The following is a 23,541-nucleotide window of genomic DNA, read 5'->3' as shown; positions in this document are numbered from 1 at the left end:
CTCCCAAAGCGGGCCTGGAAACATTTGATCTTTATCAGTTTTTACAAAGACCTTTGTGGTGTAAACAACAGCTTATCTGTTCTGCAAATCTGTGATTTATCAGCTAAGACAACGCTCACATTTCAGCATCCAAGAATTTTTGCAGAATTCCTGAACACTATTTTATTGAATGATTGTCATTAACATACAAATACAATTGTTACATCACCTAAACATTAGTAAATACACTTCTTTAAAAGACAAAATATTGTCAATGATTTCTATGTAGTTTGTTTGTGCTTTTTTTTTGCAGAGCTAGAGAATCATTTAATTTATTTTGTGAATTAGGCTGAGGTTCCAACATTTGCTATATGGCCCGTGGTCGGAACAACACTAATTTATTTCAGACCAGTTTTTTTATAAAACCGTATTTATCTCTGGTAATCTGGACACAGACCATTTTGCTTCCTCTTATTTTTGAATAATGCACTTTGTAAATATTATTTCTCTCTGCGTCCTCACAGGGTTCCCAATCGCCCAATCATTAACACACCTATAGTGAGCACAACTGTTCATACTGAAGGGGAGGCACCATCAGCACAACTGGAGAAACCCATAATCCTGGAATATAACATGCTGGAGACTGAGGAGAGGACCAAGCCTGTCTGTGTATTCTGGAACCACTCAATAATGTAAGACCACGGGTTACGTGGGAGTTCTGAATACAGAGCAGTTCTGGGTCAGTGTTCTAAAACTGGATTCAACATTCTATTGGTTTCCATGGTGATTGCTCCACCAGTAGAACCTTGCTCTAGAATTATTAACTGTTTTAAATCCAGTCGCCACCATTCTGCTAATTGGTCGAATGCCAAATTATTGAATTCATATTACCCTGAAATTAGAGTAAAGGAAACATGTAGATATTAAAAGTACAGAATTTTTCGTCTTTATTTATTTCTTTTTTTTATTATATTTTTGACACTTCTCTCTTCATTTTCAATAGAATTGGTGGAACCGGAGGCTGGTCTTCCAGAGGTTGTGATCTTATATTCAGGAATAAAAGCCATATTACCTGCCAATGCAACCATATGACAAGCTTTGCTGTGTTAATGGACATCTCCAAAAGAGAAGTATGTTTTGTAGCTCAGCTTATACTGCCTTACAATGTCGAGTGGTTGGGGAGTTGAATTGAGCTTGAGGTTGTTGTCAGAGGACATCAGTCTGTATGACATGGTAGAGTCACTAATACCTTTCAAATTAACAATCTAGACTGGACACCATCAATAAAAGTCATGGACTCCCACCAGAAATAAAGTAATTAAAATAATGTTAAACTTGTAAATATCAGTTGGGACAAACGTATCAGTATCTATGTGATCCACCATTACGTATCTATGTGATCCACCATTTCATATGAAGCCCATAACTGTAGCAATGATCACCACCGTCACTCTGCTATCAGCGAACTAATCTGTTAGTACAAATTATTACAAGCAATGAGCAATTTAATAGCATCTTATCCCTCTAGGATGGACCGTGGCGAGTGATTATGTATTGGAATATAATAGATTTTGGTGTCAGAAGCACTGGATTGTGTTTTTTTTTTTTTATAATTCTTTATTTTTGTTGTGCAGGTGAGTACATAGGATAGTCATACGCCACAACAGCGTGCATTTATATTTGAACATAGGTGAAACAGTGGCATAGAGAATTTGCACATATTTTGTTTTGAAGAGCATATTGATAAGCTAGGCAGTTATGTCTGAACTATAATAAACAGTTTGCTAAGTAACTCGCTTGTTTAAGTGGTAAACAGTAGAGGGTCGGACAGCTAATTCTGTCTCATAACTAAAAGGTAACTTCGCTGATATATCTATAAATCAATGCTTTTTATTTTTCTATTTGGTGCTCGCTTAGACTAGCTGAAACATAAGGCTAAGCTTAGTCTGGCCATAGCATATATGTTAAACGTGAGGTGGCAGACAGATCAGAGAATGCATATAATTAGGCAAAACATTAGAGAATAAAGCAAGAACAACATATTACTAGCCCCCCAAGCCTGCCCGTCTCCATTGCCTGATTAGTTACAGGGCAGTTGATAATTACATGGCATTGTCACCCCTGCTGCTGTAGTAATAGTAAGTGCAGTTGATCTGGACGTGAAATAAAAGTCTCTAGTGCCAAAACAAGTACTCGGTAGGTGTTTGAGTCAGAGGTGATAGTCAGGCACCATGCTAGAGACCAAGTCCCATTCTCCCCCTCGTCCGGCGCCATGCACGGGCAGAGCAAGGTTTCCGAGTTTGTGGACTCTTCGTTAGTCTGGCAGGGTACCTTGGTTCCATGGGTGTTGCAGCTGGAGCCCCTCTGGATTTGCCCGGACTAGCCCTCCTCGCTTGTTGTGAACCTGAGCTGCGATGTAGCTGCGAGGACTGCATGGAATGTTTCCATGCTGTACCCGGCATATCTCGCCGGACTTGCTTTGCGGGCTGTCGTCGAGGTGGATGGCGTGATGGTGCATCGCTTTCCGTTGCCGCCATCTTGTAAGGTAGGCCTTGGGGGTCTCGTGCTGCCTCTTCTCCTCTCTCTTGAGCTTTCCAGGGGGGGGGCAGGCCGGGATGACCCCCCCGGCCCACAGGGGGGGGAAACGGGACCGGCAAGCCCCTCAAAAAGCCGGTGTGTGGCAGTTGGGGAGGGAGGCAGGGAGGCGGCCGTCCACCCCGCTCTCCTCCCGAGTAGGCCGCAGCTCCCGAAGCCCTGTGCCCCCTTCAGGGGACCCAAAGCTCCCGATCTCGGGGTCCACCGCCTCTTCCACCACCGTGTGGATATCTTGTGGGCTCATGTCGAGTACCAGGGCTGAGAGGTTGGCTTAACAGGCCAGATTTCTGCGGAGCCTGTCCTGCATGCGACCGGTCAGCATGGCGGTCCGGCCCCGCCCCCGCACTGGATTGTGTTTACCAGTAATTTGTATCGGCTTGTGTAAGCTTACATTGAACATATTTTTCCCCTTGGAAGTTGGACCTCGTTACTAACCAAAACTACATTATGCTCCCTACATATTCTATTCTGTCCTCGAAAATTTGTCATTTACGCTTTACAGTTACAGAATAATCGGTGCATATTTTTGTTGTCATTGTATCATTGTAACTGGTCAGACATTTTCACTTTTTAGTAGAAGACACTTAAAGCAGACATATTTGCGATGTTGCGACGTTAAATCTGTGCTTTAGTTCGAATACTCACAGATGAAGGTTCCATTTAGTCGCATCCATTACTTTAGGGATAACATAGGGCATTCTGAATTCAGGTTAAACAGGTTTGTGCGACCCACTTAAAAGGCCTCACATGTGACCGAACAAGATAAACCACTTACATACAGAAATACATTGGTTTTATTTTCAAGAATATGATTTAATTACTGTTTTCCCCTTTAAGCTTTCAACTTGCAGTTAAATAAGAGCTGGGAACCTGACAAACACTTATCTACAGCACGACGAGTGTATTGCATGTTAGATTTTCCCAAGAATGTGTTTTAAAAGACTAATATGAAGCTTAACATCTGATAAGTCTTTGTGGATGGGAGGGTTTCTCAATTAAAGATTCAGTCACATGATAACAGGGTGGATACTGCAATGATGGAAATTAGTGATTCAGCCTACTAGGTCGATTTTTAACGGGATAGACCATTTTACTGGATGCGGAAGGAAGATCGCCCTGTGATTTATAAAAGTTTACATTTATTGGAAATGCTTGAAACATACAAATAATGGTTATTGACAAAACTGTTAATTGAGAATGCAATGTAATGTTTAAATAGAATTCTAAATTTTAGGGCACAGAATTACTGCCCCTAAAGCCCTACCCCTGTAGTGAAACAAATAACATTGCTGACTATTTTGGACTAACATTTCAAATTCATGCCTGACCGCTCCAATTGATTATATCAAATTCTGACTGTGGATGGCTGGGGCCAGTTGGCGTTGGTAGCTTTTCGGCACAGTTGCAAAGGTGTACAAGGCGATACCCGGATGTATATACCTTGTTTTGTTTTATTTATTTATTTATGTTGCTTCCGTGATATTTTTGCATATTCATACATTTGATTTTCAAAATCATTTGCATTTTACACTTTTAAAAACGTAGGCTGGTAAGCCTTTCATTATTAAATCTGCTACAAGTAAAGTTTGATCCAAAAGTGTGATAATCAAATCTATAGAATTATAGTGACTACATTATCAACTTTTCTTTACACACTTATTTTTCGTTAATTGAAAAAGTTATTAAAATAAAAATTATTATTCATGGACTGACATTTTGTGATTTGAAATCAATTAAAAGGGACACTATAGTCATCCACAACACTTCATCTCAATTAAAGTGGTCCGGGTGTAGTGGTCCTGTCCGTTTAACCCTGCAATGTAAAACATTGAATGTTTACATCGCAAAGTTAAATCCACATCCAGTGCCTGCCTTCCTTACAGCCACTAGAGGCACTTCCACAGAATTGACCTATTAATAACTTGGCATTGTGACATAGATACTCATTAGAAAACACTTAATACAATGCTTTCCTATTGGAAGCTTGGAATCTGTGCGGGATGATTGCTGCGATTGCGTATTAGGTTCTCAAATGCTCCTCTATGAGAAGCATTGGATTGATATATGGCGGAGGAGACCATATCTCCTCGATTATGTCATAAGAAGCAGCTCCAAGAGAGCCTTGGGGATGGAAAATGTAAGTAAATGGCATATTATTCATTTAATAATATTGGGTGTTGGTTAAAGAAAAAAAATATTAATAATAATTGCAGAGTGAATGTAATGCATTGTTTGCATCATTATAGTAGAATAATATATACGGTATAGCCATCCCTTTATGTAATGGATTGATATAGATCAACCTATCTTTCCTGGATGATGTTCTAATAGTTTGTCTCATTTGTTGTTAAATTCCCACCTATGATAACATTGTCCAGCACTGCGGAATATTCATAATAATGGGATTCGCCATGTTTCTTTTACAGAATGGTGAAGTCCTGCCCCTGAAGATCATTACGTTTGCCTCCGTGTCAATCTCCATGGTAGCGTTGCTAGTTACCTTCATCCTATTAGTTCTAATCAGAACGCTACGTTCTAATATTCACAATATCCACAAGAACCTGGTGGCCGCTCTCTTCTTCTCCGAACTGGTCTTCCTCATCGGAATTAATCAGACTGAAAATCCGGTGAGTCAGAAAATTGGACCAGATGAATTGATTCCTTAACCCCTTAAGGACACATGACGTGTGTGACATGTCATGATTCCCTTTTATTCCAGAAGTTTGGTCCTTAAGGGGTTAAAGTCCGAACCCAAAACATATTTTATCACGTGGCTTTGAAACATTTATATAATTAACAAGCCATTTCAGCCCCTGATAAGCATTATACTGTAATATCCAATATCTGCTTTGGCTTTTTATTCCTCCCTACAAGTGTCCGCTTTCGTACTTTACATGTTGTTCCTGTTTTTTGTTTGTTTCAAAGTTCCGTTCCTTATTGTATGTTGACAAAGAGAACCTTGAATGACAGCGAAGTGCACTCCGAACGTGATATAAACGGAGTATAAATACCACTGTCATGTTTCTGCTTTTCATACAATAACTTTCTTTTATATTTATTGTTTGCTATTTTTTGATGTTTTCCATTTAAAAGCTGCTGTTTCTAGTTAATTTTCTATATTTAATATCTCTTCTTAGTGTAAATTAAATCAAAGCAGATGTCAGCCCTAAGACAGGCAGCAGTTAAAGGGATACTGTAGTGACTGCCAGGAATTCAAAACTGTATTTAAAAAGTTCAGAATTTTTTTCCCCCCTTTTGTTCAGCTCTGGTATTTCTGACCATTTTTTACCATAACCGTGTAATTTCTCCACAAGTCATGATCTAGTTCGTTATTAAGCCATGAAGATTGCAACTACTTGTATTGGAAAAGATAAGAGCAGAGACCAATTATTATACAGAGTAATATCTTACACCCTTTGGGAGATTTAACATTTCTTTATAAAAGTTCAAGCAATCCATTTAAGCAGCAGTTCTTTTATCATTTCAGGAAAACAATTGAACAGGTAGAAAAGTGTACTGAACGATCATCAAATATTTCTGTCCTGTTCCATGTGCACGGGTTATGGATAAAATGGGACATTTTAGCAGGTTGGCGAAGCTAGCGGGTACTTGATTAATCACCTGTGTACCTGCAATTGAGCTCCTGCCTGATACGTAACGCACTGCTGAACCTGAGAATGCCAGAATGGAAATAATTCATGGCCACCTGGCTCAGAGCCTGCATTACCGACGTTGGCAAACAATGCCGTTTTAGGGAGAGGTCGTAATCCCCCATCGTTACTGATAGATGCTGATGATTAATTATGAATATTGTTCTGTTTTTCTTTTTAACGTTACCATGTGGGGGGCGGGGGGGGGGGGGGGGGGGGGCTTGGCTGAATTGGCTGAAATCGAGCCACTCATGTTCAAACAAATACAATATAGATATATGTGTTATTGCTGTGTTATTATTAGTGTTGTTCTATTGTGCATTAAATCTATTGGTGACGGTAAAGCAATTGGAAACTTATTTTAACTCTTTGACAAAGTTGTGCTTGTATGTAGCATTCACATGCTCCAGCTTGAATCAGAGATCCTAATTAACCTGAATGGTAACGGAATATTTATAATTACTATTAACAGTGACATTTACCCATTCAGTGCCATGCTTGCAATGCATTACCCATTGGTCTAGCACGGGTAGTTACAATGTGTGTTTTACATTATAAGTGTATGAGATAGAATGTCCAGCAGTCAATATATGTGTAAGCGATCCCATTCATGACTGAATGATCTGTCTCCATCACAGTTTGTTTGCACGGTGATTGCCATCCTCCTGCATTACTTCTACATGTGCACGTTCGCCTGGATGTTTGTGGAAGGACTTCATATCTACCGCATGCTGACCGAAGTCAGGAACATAAATTCTGGCCACATGAGGTTTTACTACGTTGTGGGCTATGGTATCCCTGCCATTATTACAGGTAATGTGTGTGGGAGCCTGGAGTGTCCCTTTAATAATATAAACCCACCCAGTATAACTAACTGTAACCTAACCTACATAGTGCATCTAACGTGTGTGGGAGCCTGGAGTGTCCCTTTAATAATATAAACCCACCCAGTATAACTAACTGTAGCCTAACCTACACAGTGCATCTAATGTATGTGGGAGCCTGTAGTGTCCCTTTAATAATATAAACCCACCCAGTATAACTAACTGTAACCTAACCTACACAGTGCACCTAATGTGTGTGGGAGCCTGGAGTGTCATTTTAATAATATAAACCCACCCAGTATAACTAACTGTAACCTAACCTACACAGTGCATCTAACACGTGTGGGAGCCTGGAGTGTCATTTTAATAATATAAACCCACCCAGTATAACTAACTGTAACCTAATCTACACAGTGTACCTAACGTGTGTGGAAGCCTGGAGTGTCCCTTTAATAATATAAACCCACCCAGTATAACTAACTGTAACCTAACCTACACAGTGCATCTAACGTGTGTGGGAGCCTGGAGTGTCCCCTTAATAATATAAACCAACCCAGTATAACTAACTGTAACCTAACCTACACAGTGCACCGAGCGTGTGTGTGAGCCTGGAGTGTCCCTTTAATAATATAAACCCACCCAGTATAACTAACTGTAACCTAACGTGTGTGGGAGCCTGGAGTGTCATTTTAATAATATAAACCCACCCAGTATAACTAACTGTAACCTAACCTACACAGTGCATCTAACATGTGTGGGAGCCTGGAGTGTCATTTTAATAATATAAACCCACCCAGTATAACTAACTGTAACCTAACCTACACAGTGCACCTAATGTGTGTGGGAGCCTGGAGTGTCCCTTTAATAATATAAACCCACCCAGTATAACTAACTGTAACCTAATCTACACAGTGTACCTAACGTGTGTGGAAGCCTGGAGTGTCCCTTTAATAATATAAACCCACCCAGTATAGCTAACTGTAACCTAACCTACACAGTGCATCTAACGTGTGTGGGAGCCTGGAGTGTCCCCTTAATAATATAAACCAACCCAGTATAACTAACTGTAACCTAATCTACACAGTGTACCTAACGTGTGTGGAAGCCTGGAGTGTCCCTTTAATAATATAAACCCACCCAGTATAACTAACTGTAACCTAACCTACACAGTGCATCTAACGTGTGTGGGAGCCTGGAGTGTCCCCTTAATAATATAAACCAACCCAGTATAACTAACTGTAACCTAACCTACACAGTGCATCTAACGTTTACAAATCCTTCTATAAAATGCCATTGCCTGGTGTGTGGGTCCTTGAGGGGTTAACGTGTCTTAGCACAGTTTAGTGTAATTAATTCCGGCTAGTCATTGTTGCTCACTACGTCCCATCAATCCAGGCTTTGATATATTGTCCGTCTGTTCTCCTACTGATAGCCCTGTATAATTGCTTTATATTTATTATTCTCTTTATTCCAGGACTGGCGGTGGGTCTGGACCCTCAGGGCTATGGCAACCCTGATTTTTGCTGGCTGTCTGTTCACGATATGCTGATCTGGAGCTTTGCTGGGCCCATTGTTGTTGTGGTCGCAGTAAGTTTATCACTTTTATTAGATGTCCGTTTACCAAACTAAAATGCATGACTGAATAATCATATTGGCAAAAGCACAAAGAGGGGATTTTCAGTTATTATTTTGGAATGTTTTGAGAAAAAAAAAAAACTCTGACATTGACTGAGAGCAGTCATCCTAGTAAGGGCAAATGGACCGAAGGGGCTATGAAGTTTGGAGTAACTATTTAAGTTGTTACAGCACTTTAGGGATAATCACCAACCACTAGGAGTCTTAATATTATGTTTACTTATCCCCTGTCTTTAGCAAATACCTGGTTCTAAGGTCTGAAAATAACATTTTTCCCTTTTCATTTGTCAGTCAGTATAAAGACTAAAAGGTTCCCTCATGTTATTTATAACATCAAGGGTTTCCAAAGGGTTTAAAATTAACCAAATAAAGGAAAGGAACAAAATAAATACATCTATCGGATTCTGTTAAAATCAGGGCTTGCATGATGTGGGATATATTAAAATGCTGATGATAAACGATGTATTAGTAGTTCTGCAGTTAAGTAACCAATTGATTTAATTTCTCTGCAGATAAACACAATCATCTTTGTACTGGCCATAAAGGCAACGTGTGGACGCAGACAGCGGGCAGTCGATAAAACTGGAGTCATGTACGTTTAAACCCATCTAATAATGAATATACAGCTTAATGTCATATTCCCATTTTACACTTTAGAGGGAAAATTGAGAATCAGAGAACTTTATGAATATTAAAAGAAAAATAATAAACATTTTTAGATTTGTCAATATATACTGAAATCGTTAGGGTTAATGTTGAATTTCTGTAAAGTATTTAAAAAAAACAAAAAAACATAGGTATACAGTGAGATAGCTTAAATGGTTAATGCACAAAATGCATTGGGGATTCCAAGATGAATTACCGACAGGCTCAAACCACAGTTTATCCTTTTTATTCTCAAATTGATTAAAGTGAGATCCCTTAACTTGGAAGATTAAACTGTTGATTTGGTTAAAATCTGAGCATGTGCAGAAAAGTGTTTGTATTCCCTTGGGTAGAAAAGTTCTATAAAATTATACAGCTATGGTGATCCAGTTAAAAGATGAATTGGAGAACAGTTCTATACTGGGCACTTCCTTACCAAGCGGAATCATTGATGTTTTTCCAATAACCAATAGCAAGGAAGGGATTGGATGCTATTTGTGCTCTGTTTCTGATTGATTGCGTTCTGGTTACTTGTTTTGCGGGTATTAGGTATGATTAGCGGGGCCATTGTGTGTCCTGCGTGGCTATTGCCGCCCTCCGTGAGAGCTGTGCTCCACAAAGTTCCCAGGACAAGGATTTGAAATACGGCACTACTGCTGTAGTTTGGGTTTTAGTGTTTTCATGTGTCTGTTTTGCTAATTGTTTTTAATATATTTTTTAAATTATTTTTCATTTCCAGCACTGCCCTGAGGACGGCCTTCCTATTGCTCTTATTAATTAGCGCCACGTGGCTACTGGGACTTATGGCGGTCAATAGCGATGTAATGACCTTTCATTACCTGTTCGCTATCTTCAGCTGTTTACAGGTAACCTTTCCCGAGATCTCGCATCCTGCCTTATAAACAGTGGGACATTGCTCCTCGATCACTACATAGTGTCCGTGTATTCCAAAAGAATGTGTGCGTGTGTGTGTGCGCGTGCGTGCCTGCGTGTGTATGTTATACAGTATCAGTATGTAGTATCAATACTTACACAATGCTTTTCTCAGTTCTCAGGGTCTATTACGATATCAGTTATCTGTCATAGCACAATTTATATTAAGAACAGAAAGATTAATTAAATGGTTAGTTTGAAAAAACCACTACATTATGAATGTATTTAATATCATGTTACCAGCTATTACATGAAAAAGCAAACGGTTCTGTTGCGTTTTTATGCTTTTTTTTCTATGAGAACTCTTTAAGAGCATTTTAATTTTATAAACTCACTCTAATTGTCCAGACATTAAAACATTAATTCCATGTTACTGTTTAATTGCTCTGCTCCTTTAAACACCAGTCCTGGGTCCTATATAATAAAATTAGGTAGACAAGTAGATAAAACAATCATTGTGAACGTAAATAAAATGCTCCACTAGAGAATATTATCATTATTTAATGTACAAGGCACCCTGATATTACATGGTTACACTGTTCGTTATCTAATTTGTCAGTGTGACCTCGAGCAGTGAATTTGTTTGCGCTGTGAGTCTTTTGTATAAACGTCTCACCCAGTAGTTTTATTTCAGTAAATCTGTTTGCGCCTTATTTTGAGGTTTCGTACAGAATCTGTGAAAGGAACCAGTTATATGGCCAAAACCGTATTTTAAAGAAAACTTTGCCGTGTCTAACATTTGTTCCAAAAGAAATGCCCAGACATCGATAGATGAATAGATTGACTTCCGCTACATTGCACCTATAGTCATATTAACAATGCATTGTAAGCTGAGCATTGCTGATCAACCTGTCACACTTTAACCTGTGGATGAAATCTGTAATAAAATGATGTATTAGGGGAAACCATACAATATAAATACAAACATTGCTGGAACTAATCATTAAACTGGAATTATTGACAATTGGCAAGGGAATCGGGAAACTGTAACATTTAAGCCACAATGGTTGAGCTGAGAAAACAACAGATATTTTGACTTATTCCAAGTTGTCTCTTTAGGCTAGTGTCCCTTTAAGAATAATCTTTACCAGCTCCTTACCATTAGCTGAGCCAGCAATGTGAGCCATTCGAAGGCTTGCCATTGAAATAATGTTATTAAAGAACATTAAACCATTTATTCAAGATTGTCAGAAAACCCACTGCGAACATATCGAGCGTTTCACCTGTCTGGGGCTGAACGTGCAAATTATTGTTTTCTAATAAACCCAAAATAGTTGTTTCACCTCCTCTTTACTTTTTGTTTGATCCAGGGTCTATTCATTTTATTTTTCCACTGCGTCTTCAATAAGGAAGTCCGGAAGCACTTAAAAAACGCTTTTAGTGGGAAGAAATCCCTTGCAGATGACTCTACAATGACAAGAGCTACATTGTTAACGGTAAGTCAAAGTGTGAATTAATGTTGAATTTGAACATATATGTTGTCTTTCTGCTGCCCTCTATAGGTGCAGCCAAATAACTGCAGCATAAATTCCTATATTCAACAATGATTAATAATAACTATCCATGATAATTTAAAGATGTTCTGTAGGAATTAAAAGTTATTTTTGAATAAAAATGTAAATATTATTTAACAAATCCTAAAAATATCACAGACATATATATATATATATCAAGGAATAAAAATGTATCAATAGAAGTAGGCGCTCATTTGTTTACAGACTAAATTATCCCTGGGCTATTTTCATCTGGCCAGGAAAAATAATATACAGAAAATTAATAAATTCTATAACTCTAATTAATCTAATCAATTGAGATTAATACGTTAACCATATAATTGAGAAAAAGTTTGAAGCCAGGTTGAATACCAATCTCTTTTTTTTTTGAGACTACTAACCAATTTTTAGTGATCTCTTTTTCCATTGTGAATTGGAATATAATTTGATTGATCAAGGAGGTTTCCTGAAAAGGGTTAGAGGATTTCCACTGTCCATCAATGATTTTAACTGCAACAAAACAGTGGATAGCTGAACAGATATATTTACGTGACTTAAACTGCCAATTCAGATGTAGAAGGGCCGAGGCTGGATTTTTATTTATTTCGTTAAGAGATACTTCAGCAGTGGGTGCATTCTAATGTAATAGTGTCCGTTATATAGAAGATTGATCTCATTTTTATTTTTCTCTAAAATTTGTTTGTTTTTTGTTTGTTTTTTAACCAAGAGGATAATTAGAAGATAGCAATAACAAATGACACAACATTGTAAGAGACAACAGTAATTTCAAAACATCTCAAATATTCAGCAAAATTTCAAAGTGCTTTTCTGTACAATTTTTGGTTTTTTTTGGTCCGTAAAGCATAATTAAATGCTAAATCCAGCAAAGGAAGCATTGAATGATAAATGTGATGCACTGAAGGATAAATACAATGTGGAAAGAAATGATTAACTCTTTTTTTTTTCCCCCCCCCCTAAAGCGAACCTTGAACTGTAACAACACGTACATGGATGAGCCAAACATGTACAGAACGGCCATCGGAGAGTCTACTGTCTCTTTAGATAGCACTGTCAGGTCAGCTAAGAACCACAATAGCTACCTTGCTTTTATTCTAAGGTAATCAGGTGGCGGGTGCATGGCGCTTGGGGACTGTGCTGTCTTTTATTATGAAACTTGGCCAAATGTATTTCATAATGTTTACATTATAACTGCATGAAGCAATCTGCTTTACAAACCCTGTATCTTGGTATGAGCTTATGATATGGTGTTTCTGATGAGGTTAATGTATTCTTCTTAATATTTCCACATAGTGATCTCATCAAATTACACAAATTAAAATTAGTTTGCAAAAGTTGGGATTTCTGAAATTAAATGGTCTTACTGAAGATCCATAATTCAAACCACCATTTGTAATTCTATGTCTTTGGCTATAAAATGGAAATTCTATTTTCTTTTTTGTTCAAACACATTCTTTAACATAAAGACATCGTAAAGGAAATATTATTGCTCCGAAACGAGAAGGAGAAAAATAAATATTTGAAGTAGAGGCATGGTTTATTTCTGCCTTGTGTGCTTTCTAATATTCACTGTTATTTCCCGAGTCATTCTCTTCCCATTGACAGATAGTCTTGGCATTGATTCATGCAGCTATAATGTTACTGATAAATTCTGTGAAATCTATTAGAATAGAAACCCTTGTGGAATCGCCTGTGAATGTCACACTCCTCTTTTCAGAGACTCCCCCTTTTTCATGGCTGTGCGTATGACAGCCGCTATAGGTCTTTGTGAATGATCCAAACATTTAAAATAGTATTAGATTATCTAGAATGAAACCTTATCTTTAATGGGCTGTGGTTTTCAGTAATGATCATCCTACACTGTCAATCCTTGCTACTTTTAATTTAATTCACAATCAAGAGAACGTAATCGCTCCTTCTTTTCATCTGCTTAACAAGTAACATTGATGCTGCTATGGCTTGAAATTCAAAACATTGTGCGTGACAGCCTGCGAGCTCTGCTATTTACTGCCGAGTGTTTGTATTTTAATTGTTGTTGATAAAGAAGTTTCATGACTGTTTTCATTCAGAGATGAAGCTGCTCAGAAGCTTAGCACGTCTTCTGGACAAACGCGTGCCGGGGTCACAGAGGTGGATACCTCCTTGTTCCGGAGAACGCGGTCGAATGGTACGTTATTCAGGGTTATAAGAGAACTACACATAAAGGCAAACCTCAATGATAACTTTAAATCACAAATATCTGTACTAAAATCAACATTTATTCACCTCTTAACGCATTCAAAATGGACAAATATTGCGCCAGCCAGCAACACTGAGTGTCTTTTAACCGATAACTACTATTAATATATTGCATACATTATGTTCTTCGTTTGTATTTACCAGGTAGCAAACTGCGTGTCTTCTCTTCCCTTTTTTTGCTAAACAAATCCAGTTACTTTTGTTTCTTGCTGGGCCACTCGGATCAACAATCTGCCTGTAGCAAAGTATCAGATCAGATCCAGGCATTCTACTGAATTATAGCTCTAACATTTATTCAATTTAATCACGGGTGCTTTTACATATCGCCATGTGCAGAATGTCTCGGTTCTTGTGAGTGTACTTCCTCATGGTGAATATAAGATTACATATTCATATACATATTCATTTTCCACATTGCTAGTTTTCTAGATTTTTATATTGCTCTGCATAGGTTCAGTCTGAATGCTACAAACATAGTGAAGAATTAGCAACTGGCAAAGACCTTCATCAGAATTGAACGCATTATGAATAGAATCTCATTTTCTGCTATGAAGTTGTTCTGTTGCCCCTGGGTCGCCTCTAATGCTTTTCGTTTTGTCCGTAGGCCATGACTCCGATTCGGATAGCGAGCTTTCCATTGATGAACACAGCAGCTCCTATGCTTCGTCTCGCTCCTCTGACAGCGAGGAAGAAGGGATTGATTGTGATAAAAAATGGAAGCCCACCAGTCCCAAAAATAATCAGAGAGGCCCGGTACACAGTACTCCTAAAGGTATAACAAACCAAATGTATCATGACTCCACATTTCCGCCAATCACAGTTTGTTTAATAGCGCTGACATGCTGTATATTTTCTGCTTATTTTTTTTTTTTTTAAATAGATTTCAAGGAATGCATTTTCATTTCCAACTTACGGGAGGATTTAATTGTATCAGATGCAACAAAACAGGGTATACCAAATGCTATAAATATAAAAATACTTTAATTCTCTTTGTGTATATCTGTGGCTATTTGAGAAGATGATTTGCATGGAAAACATATCGTATCTCCTTCCTATCAAGGTTTTCTGGTGGTGAATGTTCCGTCTATAAAGCTGATAGATAAATACGTGTATGTGTCTCTCTCTTTTGTCTTTTTTCAGTGGATTCGATACCGAATCACGTGAAACCTTACTGGCCTGGTGAATGTATGACGGCCAGTGACAGCGAAGACCAGGCTGGGAAATGCAAACTGAAAGTGGAGACCAAAGTGAATGTGGAGCTTCATAATGAAAACAAGTTAAACCATTGTGGGGAGACCCCACCCGACAAAGAGAACGAGATTCAAAAGGATGGAAAACTTGTCCCCAACCAAAATAACCATCAGCCGGAACTGAGGAAAGGTAAGCAGACCCACAGAAAGAACAGACTCTTTCTAAAGCCAAGGGACAAGAACAATTTCTTGGGGTACATCACATCCACTACCTTATATGCAAGGGAGCCCAGTTTGTGCATTTGCATTACGTGGACCGGCTCTTAATTATACACCAACTGTGTCGAGGAAGATTAATGGCAGTAACGGCAAAGCCGATTAAACAATGGTAGTTACTTTATGGATTGTTGACCAAGATACCCTCAATGTTTTTCACTATACTGGGATCAGGGAATTGCTCATGTTCCGTTAAAATAGACAAATCAGGAAAATTCTAGTTCGATTTTCTAGTTTTGAAAGTATTGCCCTAAACGTTTCCAAAGTTTCTGGTTGAATGAATAACCCCTGTTTATGTTGATGGGGAAGAGTCCTGCAGGGAGGCATTGCCACCAACTTGGACAAATGCAGATCACATTCCTGGGGGTCTTGGATTTCCTTAAAGATCTAATTCCCCATCCCCACATTCCTGTACAAACCACTAAGTGCACAATGTGTATGGACAGTAATGTCATAGTGGGTGGTGTAATGTGCATTTCTGTCAATATCCGACTGTTTGTTTTAACTGTCCTCTATGGTGAATCCAAACCCCGGTCCCCTCTCAACAAACACAGCACATACTAACCCAAGGACCCACACTAATCTCATACCCATCTCATGTTCCTCTAGATCCTCCCTCAATACTGCCCTCTGGAACGCACGCTCTGTTTGCAATATAACTAAATCCACTGCTGTCCATGACTTCTTCATCTCTCGTTCAATAGATTTACTAGCCTTAACAGAAACCTGGCTCTCCCCCTCTGACACTGCCACCCCTGCATCTTTGTCCTTCGGTGGTCTCCAACTTACCCACAACCCAAGAAACTCTGAATGTAAAGGTGGTGGTGTTGGGTTTCTCCTCTCCCCTCACTGCTCTTTTAAACCTCTTCCCACCCCCCCTTCCCTCTCTTTTCCATAATTTGAAATACACTCAATTCGCCTTTTCAAACCCTTCTCTGCTAACATTGCTGTTATTTACCGTTCCCCTGGTTCCCCTCTTCTCTTCCTTGACCACTTTGCTGCCTGGCTACCCTATTTCCTCTCTTCCAACATTCCATCCCTAATTCTCGGGGACTTCAATATTCCTATAAACCCACCTTTGACCTCTGCAGCCACTAAACTACTTTCAATGACTTCCTCCCTCGGGCTATCGCAGTGGGCAAATTCTCCCACCCATGTAGCTGGCAATACCCTTGACCTAATCTTCACTTATGCATGTACAGTAACTAATATCTGCAACACTCCATATCCACTCTCTGATCACCACCTCTTATCATTTGCTCTTGCGTACCCCCTCACCCAACAACCTCAGCCTAACCCCCCTCAACTCAGGAGGGACCTTAATTCTCTTGATCTCCAACAGTTGTCAGCTGACATTGATTCACAACTGCTGTCCATCCCTTCCCTCTCCTGTCCTTCACTGGCCATCTCCATATATAACTCTACTCTTACATCTGCCTTGAACACTGCAGCGCCACTCCAAACAAGCACCTCGAGGAGGACCCGCCCCCAACCATGGTATACTAAATCAACGCACTACCTGCAAAGATGCTCCCGTTGTGCTGAACGCTCCTGGAGGAAGTCTCGTACCCAATTAGACTTTCTCCATTATAGATTCATATTGTGTTCATACAGTGCAGCCCTTGCCCTTGCCAAACAGTCCTATTTTTCCTCTCTCATTAGTTCATGTTCCCGCAACCCCAGGCGTCTCTTTGACACCTTTAATTCTCTTCTTCGCCCTGCTGTGGCCACCCCCAAAACTAACCTTACTTCTGATAACTTTGCATGTTACTTCACTGACAAGATTGAACAGCCTCTCTGTTTCTCAATCACACATAGATCATGCCTTTCCTACCCTTCAGACATTCTCCCCAGCTACTGACCAAGAGGTGGCTGCTCTTCTTTGCTCCTCTCGCCCCACCACTTGCCCACTCGATCCTGTCCCATCTCACCTTATCAGATCTCTCTCCACGTGTCTCGTGCCTTCTCTAACACACATCTTCAACTGCTCGCTCTCTTCTGGCATCGTCCCTGCTGACCTTAAACATGCCACTGTAGTACCTATACTAAAAAAACCATCCCTCGACCCATCCACCCTCTCTAACTACCGTCCCATATCCCTGCTCCCTTTTTCCTCAAAGCTTCTGGAAAGACTTGTCTTTACCCGTGTGTCTCATTTCCTCAATTCCAACTCTCTCCTTGACCCCCTTCAATCTGGCTTCCGCCCTCTCCACTCTACAGAGACTGCCCTTATCAAAGTCACTAACGACCTAATCGCAGCTAAATCCAAAGGCCACTACTCCATACTAATTCTTCTTGACCTCTCAGCGGCCTTTGACACCGTTGATCATGCTCTCCTTCTTCAAACTCTTGCTCTGGTCTCTGTGCCTCTGTCCTCTCGTGGTTTTCCTCTTATCTCTCCCAACGCTCATTCAGTGTCTCCTTTTCTAATGATATCTCCTCCCCTCGCCCTGTCTTGGTTGGAGTCCCCCAAGGCTCCGTCCTTGGTCCCCTTCTATTTTCTCTTTATACTGCCTCTCTTGGCAAACTTATTACCTCTTTTGGATTCCACTACCACCTGTACGCTGATGACACCCAGCTATACCTCTCCTCCCCGGACCTCTCCCCTGCCGTCCTGCAACATGTCACTGCTTGCCTTTCTTCCATCTCTGACTGGATGTCCTCCTGCTTTCTGAAACTCAATCTCTCAAAAACTGAGCTCCTTGTCTTTCCCCCTCTTAATACTGATCCTCCTCTTTCGCTCTCCCTTCAAGTTTGTGGTACCAACATCAGTCCATCCTTGCAAGCGCGCTGTCTTGGCGTCATACTTGACTCTGGTCTCACCTTTGAGCCTCACATCCAGCATGTTGCCAAATCCTGTAGATTCCATCTTAAAAACATAGCCCGCATCCGCCCCTTTCTTGCACCAGATACTACCAAGGAGCTTGTCCATGCTCTAGTAATTTCCCGCATGGATTACTGTAACCCTCTCCTGATTGGTCTTCCCAAAAGCCGTACTGCACCCCTACAGTCCATAATGAACGCTGCTGCTAGACTGATTTTCCTCTCTAGTCGTTTCTCTCACACCTCACCCCTCTGCCAGTCCTTACATTGGCTTCCTGTATGCTATAGGAGTCAATTCAAGGTACTAGCTCACACCTATAAAGCACTGAACAACTCTAGCCCCTCTTATATCTCCTCACAGATCCATAGGTATGTCCCTTCTCGGTCTCTCCGCTCTGCCCGTGACCACCTCCTGTCCGTTGTCCGCACTCGTACGGCCAACTCGCGCTTGCAGGACTTCTCGCGGGCGGCTCCCTTCCTATGGAATAGCCTGCCTACCGCCATCAGACTCTCCCCTAGTCTTGCATCTTTTAAGAAGTGCCTTAAAACCCATCTCTTTAGGAAAGCTTATGGCCTCCACTAACCCCTACCTCACATACCTGTCTCTTGCCCTCTCCTAAAGGGCAATCCACCTTATTTGATTGCAAATTCCTGTCCTAATGTGTTTTACACCCCACCTCCTATAGAATGTAAGCTCGATCGAGCAGGGTCCTCTTCAACCTATTGTTCCTGTAAGTTTATTTGTAATTGTCCTATTTATAGTTAAATCCCCTCTCATAATATTGTAAAGCGCTACGGAATCTGTTGGCGCTATATAAATTGCAATAATAATAATAATAATCCTAGCACAGCTATATGTAAGTAAATATCTTTAAAAATATGTATGTTTTGTGATATATTTCTGTAATGTCTCTGTCTTTAGTTTAAAATATTTTGTGGGTTTTATTACCCTCACCCCCCCTCCCCCCCCGCCCCTCTATTGTCAGTGAGCGAGAGTCAGTGTCCCTCTCTAAGCACAGTGTATCAGATTGCTGCCACTGATCCAAACAGTCAGACCGACCGACTGCTGTCTGTAGAATACTCAGGGAACCCAGCAGCTCACACTGGAGGGGCAATTAACCAAACCCCCCAATATCTTTTACACTAAAGGGATACGGACATTACAATGTAACTGCTGTCTATAGAATACTCAGGGAACACACCAGCTCACACTGGAGGGGGCAATTAACCAAACCCCCCAATATCTTTTACACTAAAGGGATACGGACATTACAATGTAACTGCTGTCTGTAGAATACTCGGGGAACACAGCAGCTCACACTGGAGGGGGGGCAATTAACCAAACCCCCCTAATATCTTTTACACTAAATGGATATGGACATTACAATGTAACTGCTGTCTGTAGAATACTCAGGGAACACAGCAGCTCTCACTGGAGGGGGGCAATTAACCAAAACCCCCCAAATATCTTTTACACTAAAGGGATACGGACATTACAATGTAACTGCTGTCTGTAGAATACTCAGGGAACACAGCAGCTCACACTGGAGGGGCAATTAACCAAACCCCCCCCCAATATCTTTTACACTAAAGGGATACGGACATTACAATGTAACTGCTGTCTGTAGAATACTCAGGGAACATAGCAGCTCACACTGGAGGGGGCAATTAACCAAACCCCTCAATATCTTTTACACTAAAGGGATACGGACATTACAATGTAACTGCTGTCTGTAGAATACTCAGGGAACACAGCAGCTCACACTGGAGGGGGCCATTAACCAAACCCCTCAATATCTTTTACACTAAAGGGATACGGATAATTACAATGTAACTGCTGTCTGTAGAATACTCAGGGAACCCAGCAGCTCACACTGGAGGGGGCCATTAACCAAACCCCCCAATATCTTTTACACTAAAGGGATACGGACATTACAATGTAACTGCTGTCTGTAGAATACTCAGGGAACCCAGCAGCTCACACTGGAGGGGAGACAATGACCAAAACCCCCAATATCTTTTACACTAAAGGGATACGGACATTACAATGTAACTGCTGTCTGTAGAATACTCAGGGAACCCAGCAGCTCACACTGGAGGGGAGACAATGACCAAAACCCCCAATATCTTTTACACTAAAGGGATACGGACATTACAATGTAACTGCTGTCTGTAGAATACTCAGGGAACCCAGCAGCTCACACTGGAGGGGAGACAATGACCAAAACCCCCAATATCTTTTACACTAAAGGGATACGGACATTACAATGTAACTGCTGTCTGTAGAATACTCAGGGAACCCAGCAGCTCACACTGGAGGGGAGACAATGACCAAAACCCCCAATATCTTTTACACTAAAGGAATACGGACATTACAACTTTACAGGGTAATATTTGTTACGATACACTATAACATGGCAAGTGCAGTTTTTTTTCTGTGATATTATATTAGAAATGTAAAGCCTCCCTTTCTCAGTATTCTGTTAGATTCAGGCTAAATAACTGCATACTTTAATATACTTTGGAATTAGGTGTGTTTGTTTCAAAGGGGATGAATAGATTCATTTCATTGAACTATTTTATGCATTATTTAATATAAAAGAAAATAATGAACAATGTGTGTATTTCTGCCAAATCTTGTGCCCTATGGCAATCCCTTCCCTTTATGCACCATTTGTCAGGTCCAGACACGAAGTGACATATACTAACCCACAATTGTACTGTGAGCCATTTATTTCAAACTTTTATTCCCCTGAGTCTTCATTGAAACAGAATGTATACAACTTAGCAATTAGTTTCCTTGAATCATGCTGACATTTACTAGTTGGGTCCATCTCTAAAAGTTCAAACATTCATCTTATTTGTTACAAATTGTTTTTTTGTTTTTTTTAAAGTCCAATTAATCTTTCCCCTGGAGAATATTTTCTATGAAAAATATTCTATTATATTCTATTACATTGCAAGCCCACTGCAATGTAATGAAATGCTGAATAGACTTGTGCGTGGCCGAACAATTTCTCCCGAAATTTACATTTTTCGTTTGTGATGTACTCTGCCTGTCTATGTGACTTCTCGGCTTGGCTGAACTCTGTTCATGAAATTATTCAGGGAAACATTCAGACAAACCAAAAAGAGTATGGGAATGGACAATCGGTGAATTGCAAAATATATACATGGTATAAATATTATCTACATATTTTGCAGTACACGGACAAGGCACATTTTCCTGCCATTTGGTTCCCAGAACAAATGAGAAAAAGTAACCAGGAAATAAAATCTATATTAATATGTATTTATTACAAACATAATATATATATTTTTTCTGCTTCTCCCTTTTTCCCTCTGTTGGTCACTTATCACTTGATGTTTGAATTAAGCCAACATTTAGTTGTAGTCCCCTTGCCATCCTCAAGCATACAGACATTTTCGTGTATTGCGCAGTCGTCTGCCCGGTTTTACATCTACATGTCACTTTGGCAATACAGAATTTGGCTTAACAGCCAGTCGGCCCAAATTCATCTGAATCTCAGTTCGATCAAAACCAAATGTTGAGTCCAATGCTGACCCATGCTGTGAAATTATATGACATTGTTATTACATCTCTATTTATCTGCTTTGCACAGTCTCTTCGGTAGTGATGGAAGGAAGTATTTTGTTACAGATTGCACAAGGAGTGATTTTTAGCAAACACTGTAAATAAGTTTACTGTGTTAATATGTAATATATATATTTTTTTCATTTTTATTTTAGGCATTTTAAAAAACAAAGTCACATACCCTCCCCCTCTGACAGACAAAAATATGAAAAATCGGCTACGTGAAAAATTATCAGACTACAACCAAGGCACCACTATCTCATCGAAGCCCTCCTCGTTGTGTTCAAATGATGGTGTCTATCCAGTAACAGACTCCGGGATCACCATTAAAAATGTGCGGAGAGATCAGTCGCGAGAGCAGCTCAATGGCATGGCCCTTACCGTGCAAGTTGGACCGGCGAATGGAGAGACCTCAGACTCCGAGTACGTATAGCATGATGAATGTCTGCCGGCTTCTATAGCATACATTACAATTTCTATATTCCTTAAAACACACCTGTCGGTGCTAATCTCTACTTATCTAAAGGTCTATGTTCGATAGAAATAACAATATAACCTATACATTTAGCCAAGACAGCAAGAAATGACAGATTAAAACATACCTGCTGCTGCTTCCTGCGATATATATAGTATTGTTCACCCACCTAACACCAGCACTGTTTGCAACCCAGCACTTAAACTGTTGAATAGTGGAACCATATCTTTCTGGTCTGCAAAAATTTTCCAATATCAACTGAAGGGTATGTTTTTTTGTTTTTTTTCTTAAACTGTTTCCATACTGGGTAGCATACACTATTCTTAACAGCGCCCAGATAGCTAGTAAAGGGTTAAAGGGAATCCTCTCTCTGTGTGTTAATTTGTGTCCTCCTCTGTCTCTTTGCTTAAGCATGGCAGCCAACTAACCGCGGAGCAACCAGCGTCTGTCTTGTGTACCTAACCCTAACCCTGCATGCCCCCTTCTTTCACGAACAGCGGCAGTAATGAAACCTCAATTTGAATCATCAGGAAACCGTGAAAAGCTACTGGAGGCCAGGAACGCGTGTCCGAAGAATGGGGCTCCCTCCGGAACCTCGGATTGTACGCAAGAGCTTACGTGCCAGAATGAGGATATGTTATTGCTTAATGCAATTTATTTATATGGCAGACTTGTGACTGCTTCCAAACCATGAACCGATGGTGGGATTACGACATGAGTGAGGAATTCCGCTCCGGATTATTCCATGCTTGTCTCCAGTGCCAAACGAGACTCCATTCCCATGGAGGAAAGGATGTCAAAGCTATGGATGGAACAGAACAGACTGGCACATACCCAGAGCCATACATTTGTTAAAGAGACTGCTTTGTACTGAAGCCTTTCCCTAATGACTTTTGAAAACATGTAAATACAATGGACGTATTATGTTGAAATCAGCGCTGTATAGGAGATGCCTCTTCCGCGGGGTCCAGTTTGCTGATTTGATTTTGTCTGTCACAATGTGACCTTCCAGCCTACTGAACAATGCACACGGGACGATCACACCAAGTGCCCTTAATTCATTTCACCACAATTTGTCTTAACAAGAATCCGTTTATAAATCTATGGGGGAAAAAAAACAAAACAGATTGTAGATATTTTTTATATAAATATATATATTATATATTTTGTAT

At 40.1% G+C, this 23,541-nt stretch overlaps 1 protein-coding gene across 4 annotated transcripts in view; it reads left to right on the top strand.

Moving 5' to 3' along the window:
* CELSR1 (cadherin EGF LAG seven-pass G-type receptor 1) overlaps window positions 1–23,541 on the top strand; it is a 160,101-nt gene extending 136,560 nt beyond the window's left edge. Inside the window, exons 22-36 of one of the 4 annotated variants that reach the window (XM_063446783.1) lie at window positions 504–671; window positions 983–1,109; window positions 5,001–5,201; window positions 6,863–7,037; window positions 8,523–8,635; window positions 9,196–9,275; window positions 10,068–10,194; window positions 11,572–11,697; window positions 12,735–12,829; window positions 13,842–13,939; window positions 14,615–14,782; window positions 14,891–14,959; window positions 15,151–15,390; window positions 22,050–22,317; window positions 22,900–23,541. In XM_063446783.1, the coding sequence (XP_063302853.1) occupies window positions 504–671; window positions 983–1,109; window positions 5,001–5,201; window positions 6,863–7,037; window positions 8,523–8,635; window positions 9,196–9,275; window positions 10,068–10,194; window positions 11,572–11,697; window positions 12,735–12,829; window positions 13,842–13,939; window positions 14,615–14,782; window positions 14,891–14,959; window positions 15,151–15,390; window positions 22,050–22,317; window positions 22,900–22,909 (2,065 nt within the window). In that variant the 3' untranslated portion in view covers window positions 22,910–23,541. Of the gene's footprint in view, window positions 1–503; window positions 672–982; window positions 1,110–5,000; window positions 5,202–6,862; window positions 7,038–8,522; window positions 8,636–9,195; window positions 9,276–10,067; window positions 10,195–11,571; window positions 11,698–12,734; window positions 12,830–13,841; window positions 13,940–14,614; window positions 14,783–14,890; window positions 14,960–15,150; window positions 15,391–22,049; window positions 22,318–22,780; window positions 22,839–22,866 lie in introns of those variants that run through there. The other 3 variants (XM_063446780.1, XM_063446781.1, XM_063446784.1) reach the window with 3 other exon arrangements.

Source organism: Pelobates fuscus, chromosome 3 (assembly GCF_036172605.1).
Source record: "Pelobates fuscus isolate aPelFus1 chromosome 3, aPelFus1.pri, whole genome shotgun sequence".
NCBI classification, from domain to species: domain Eukaryota; kingdom Metazoa; phylum Chordata; class Amphibia; order Anura; family Pelobatidae; genus Pelobates; species Pelobates fuscus.
The sequence above is the reverse complement of the archived record's forward strand: the minus strand, read 5'-3'. Positions and strand labels throughout refer to the sequence as shown.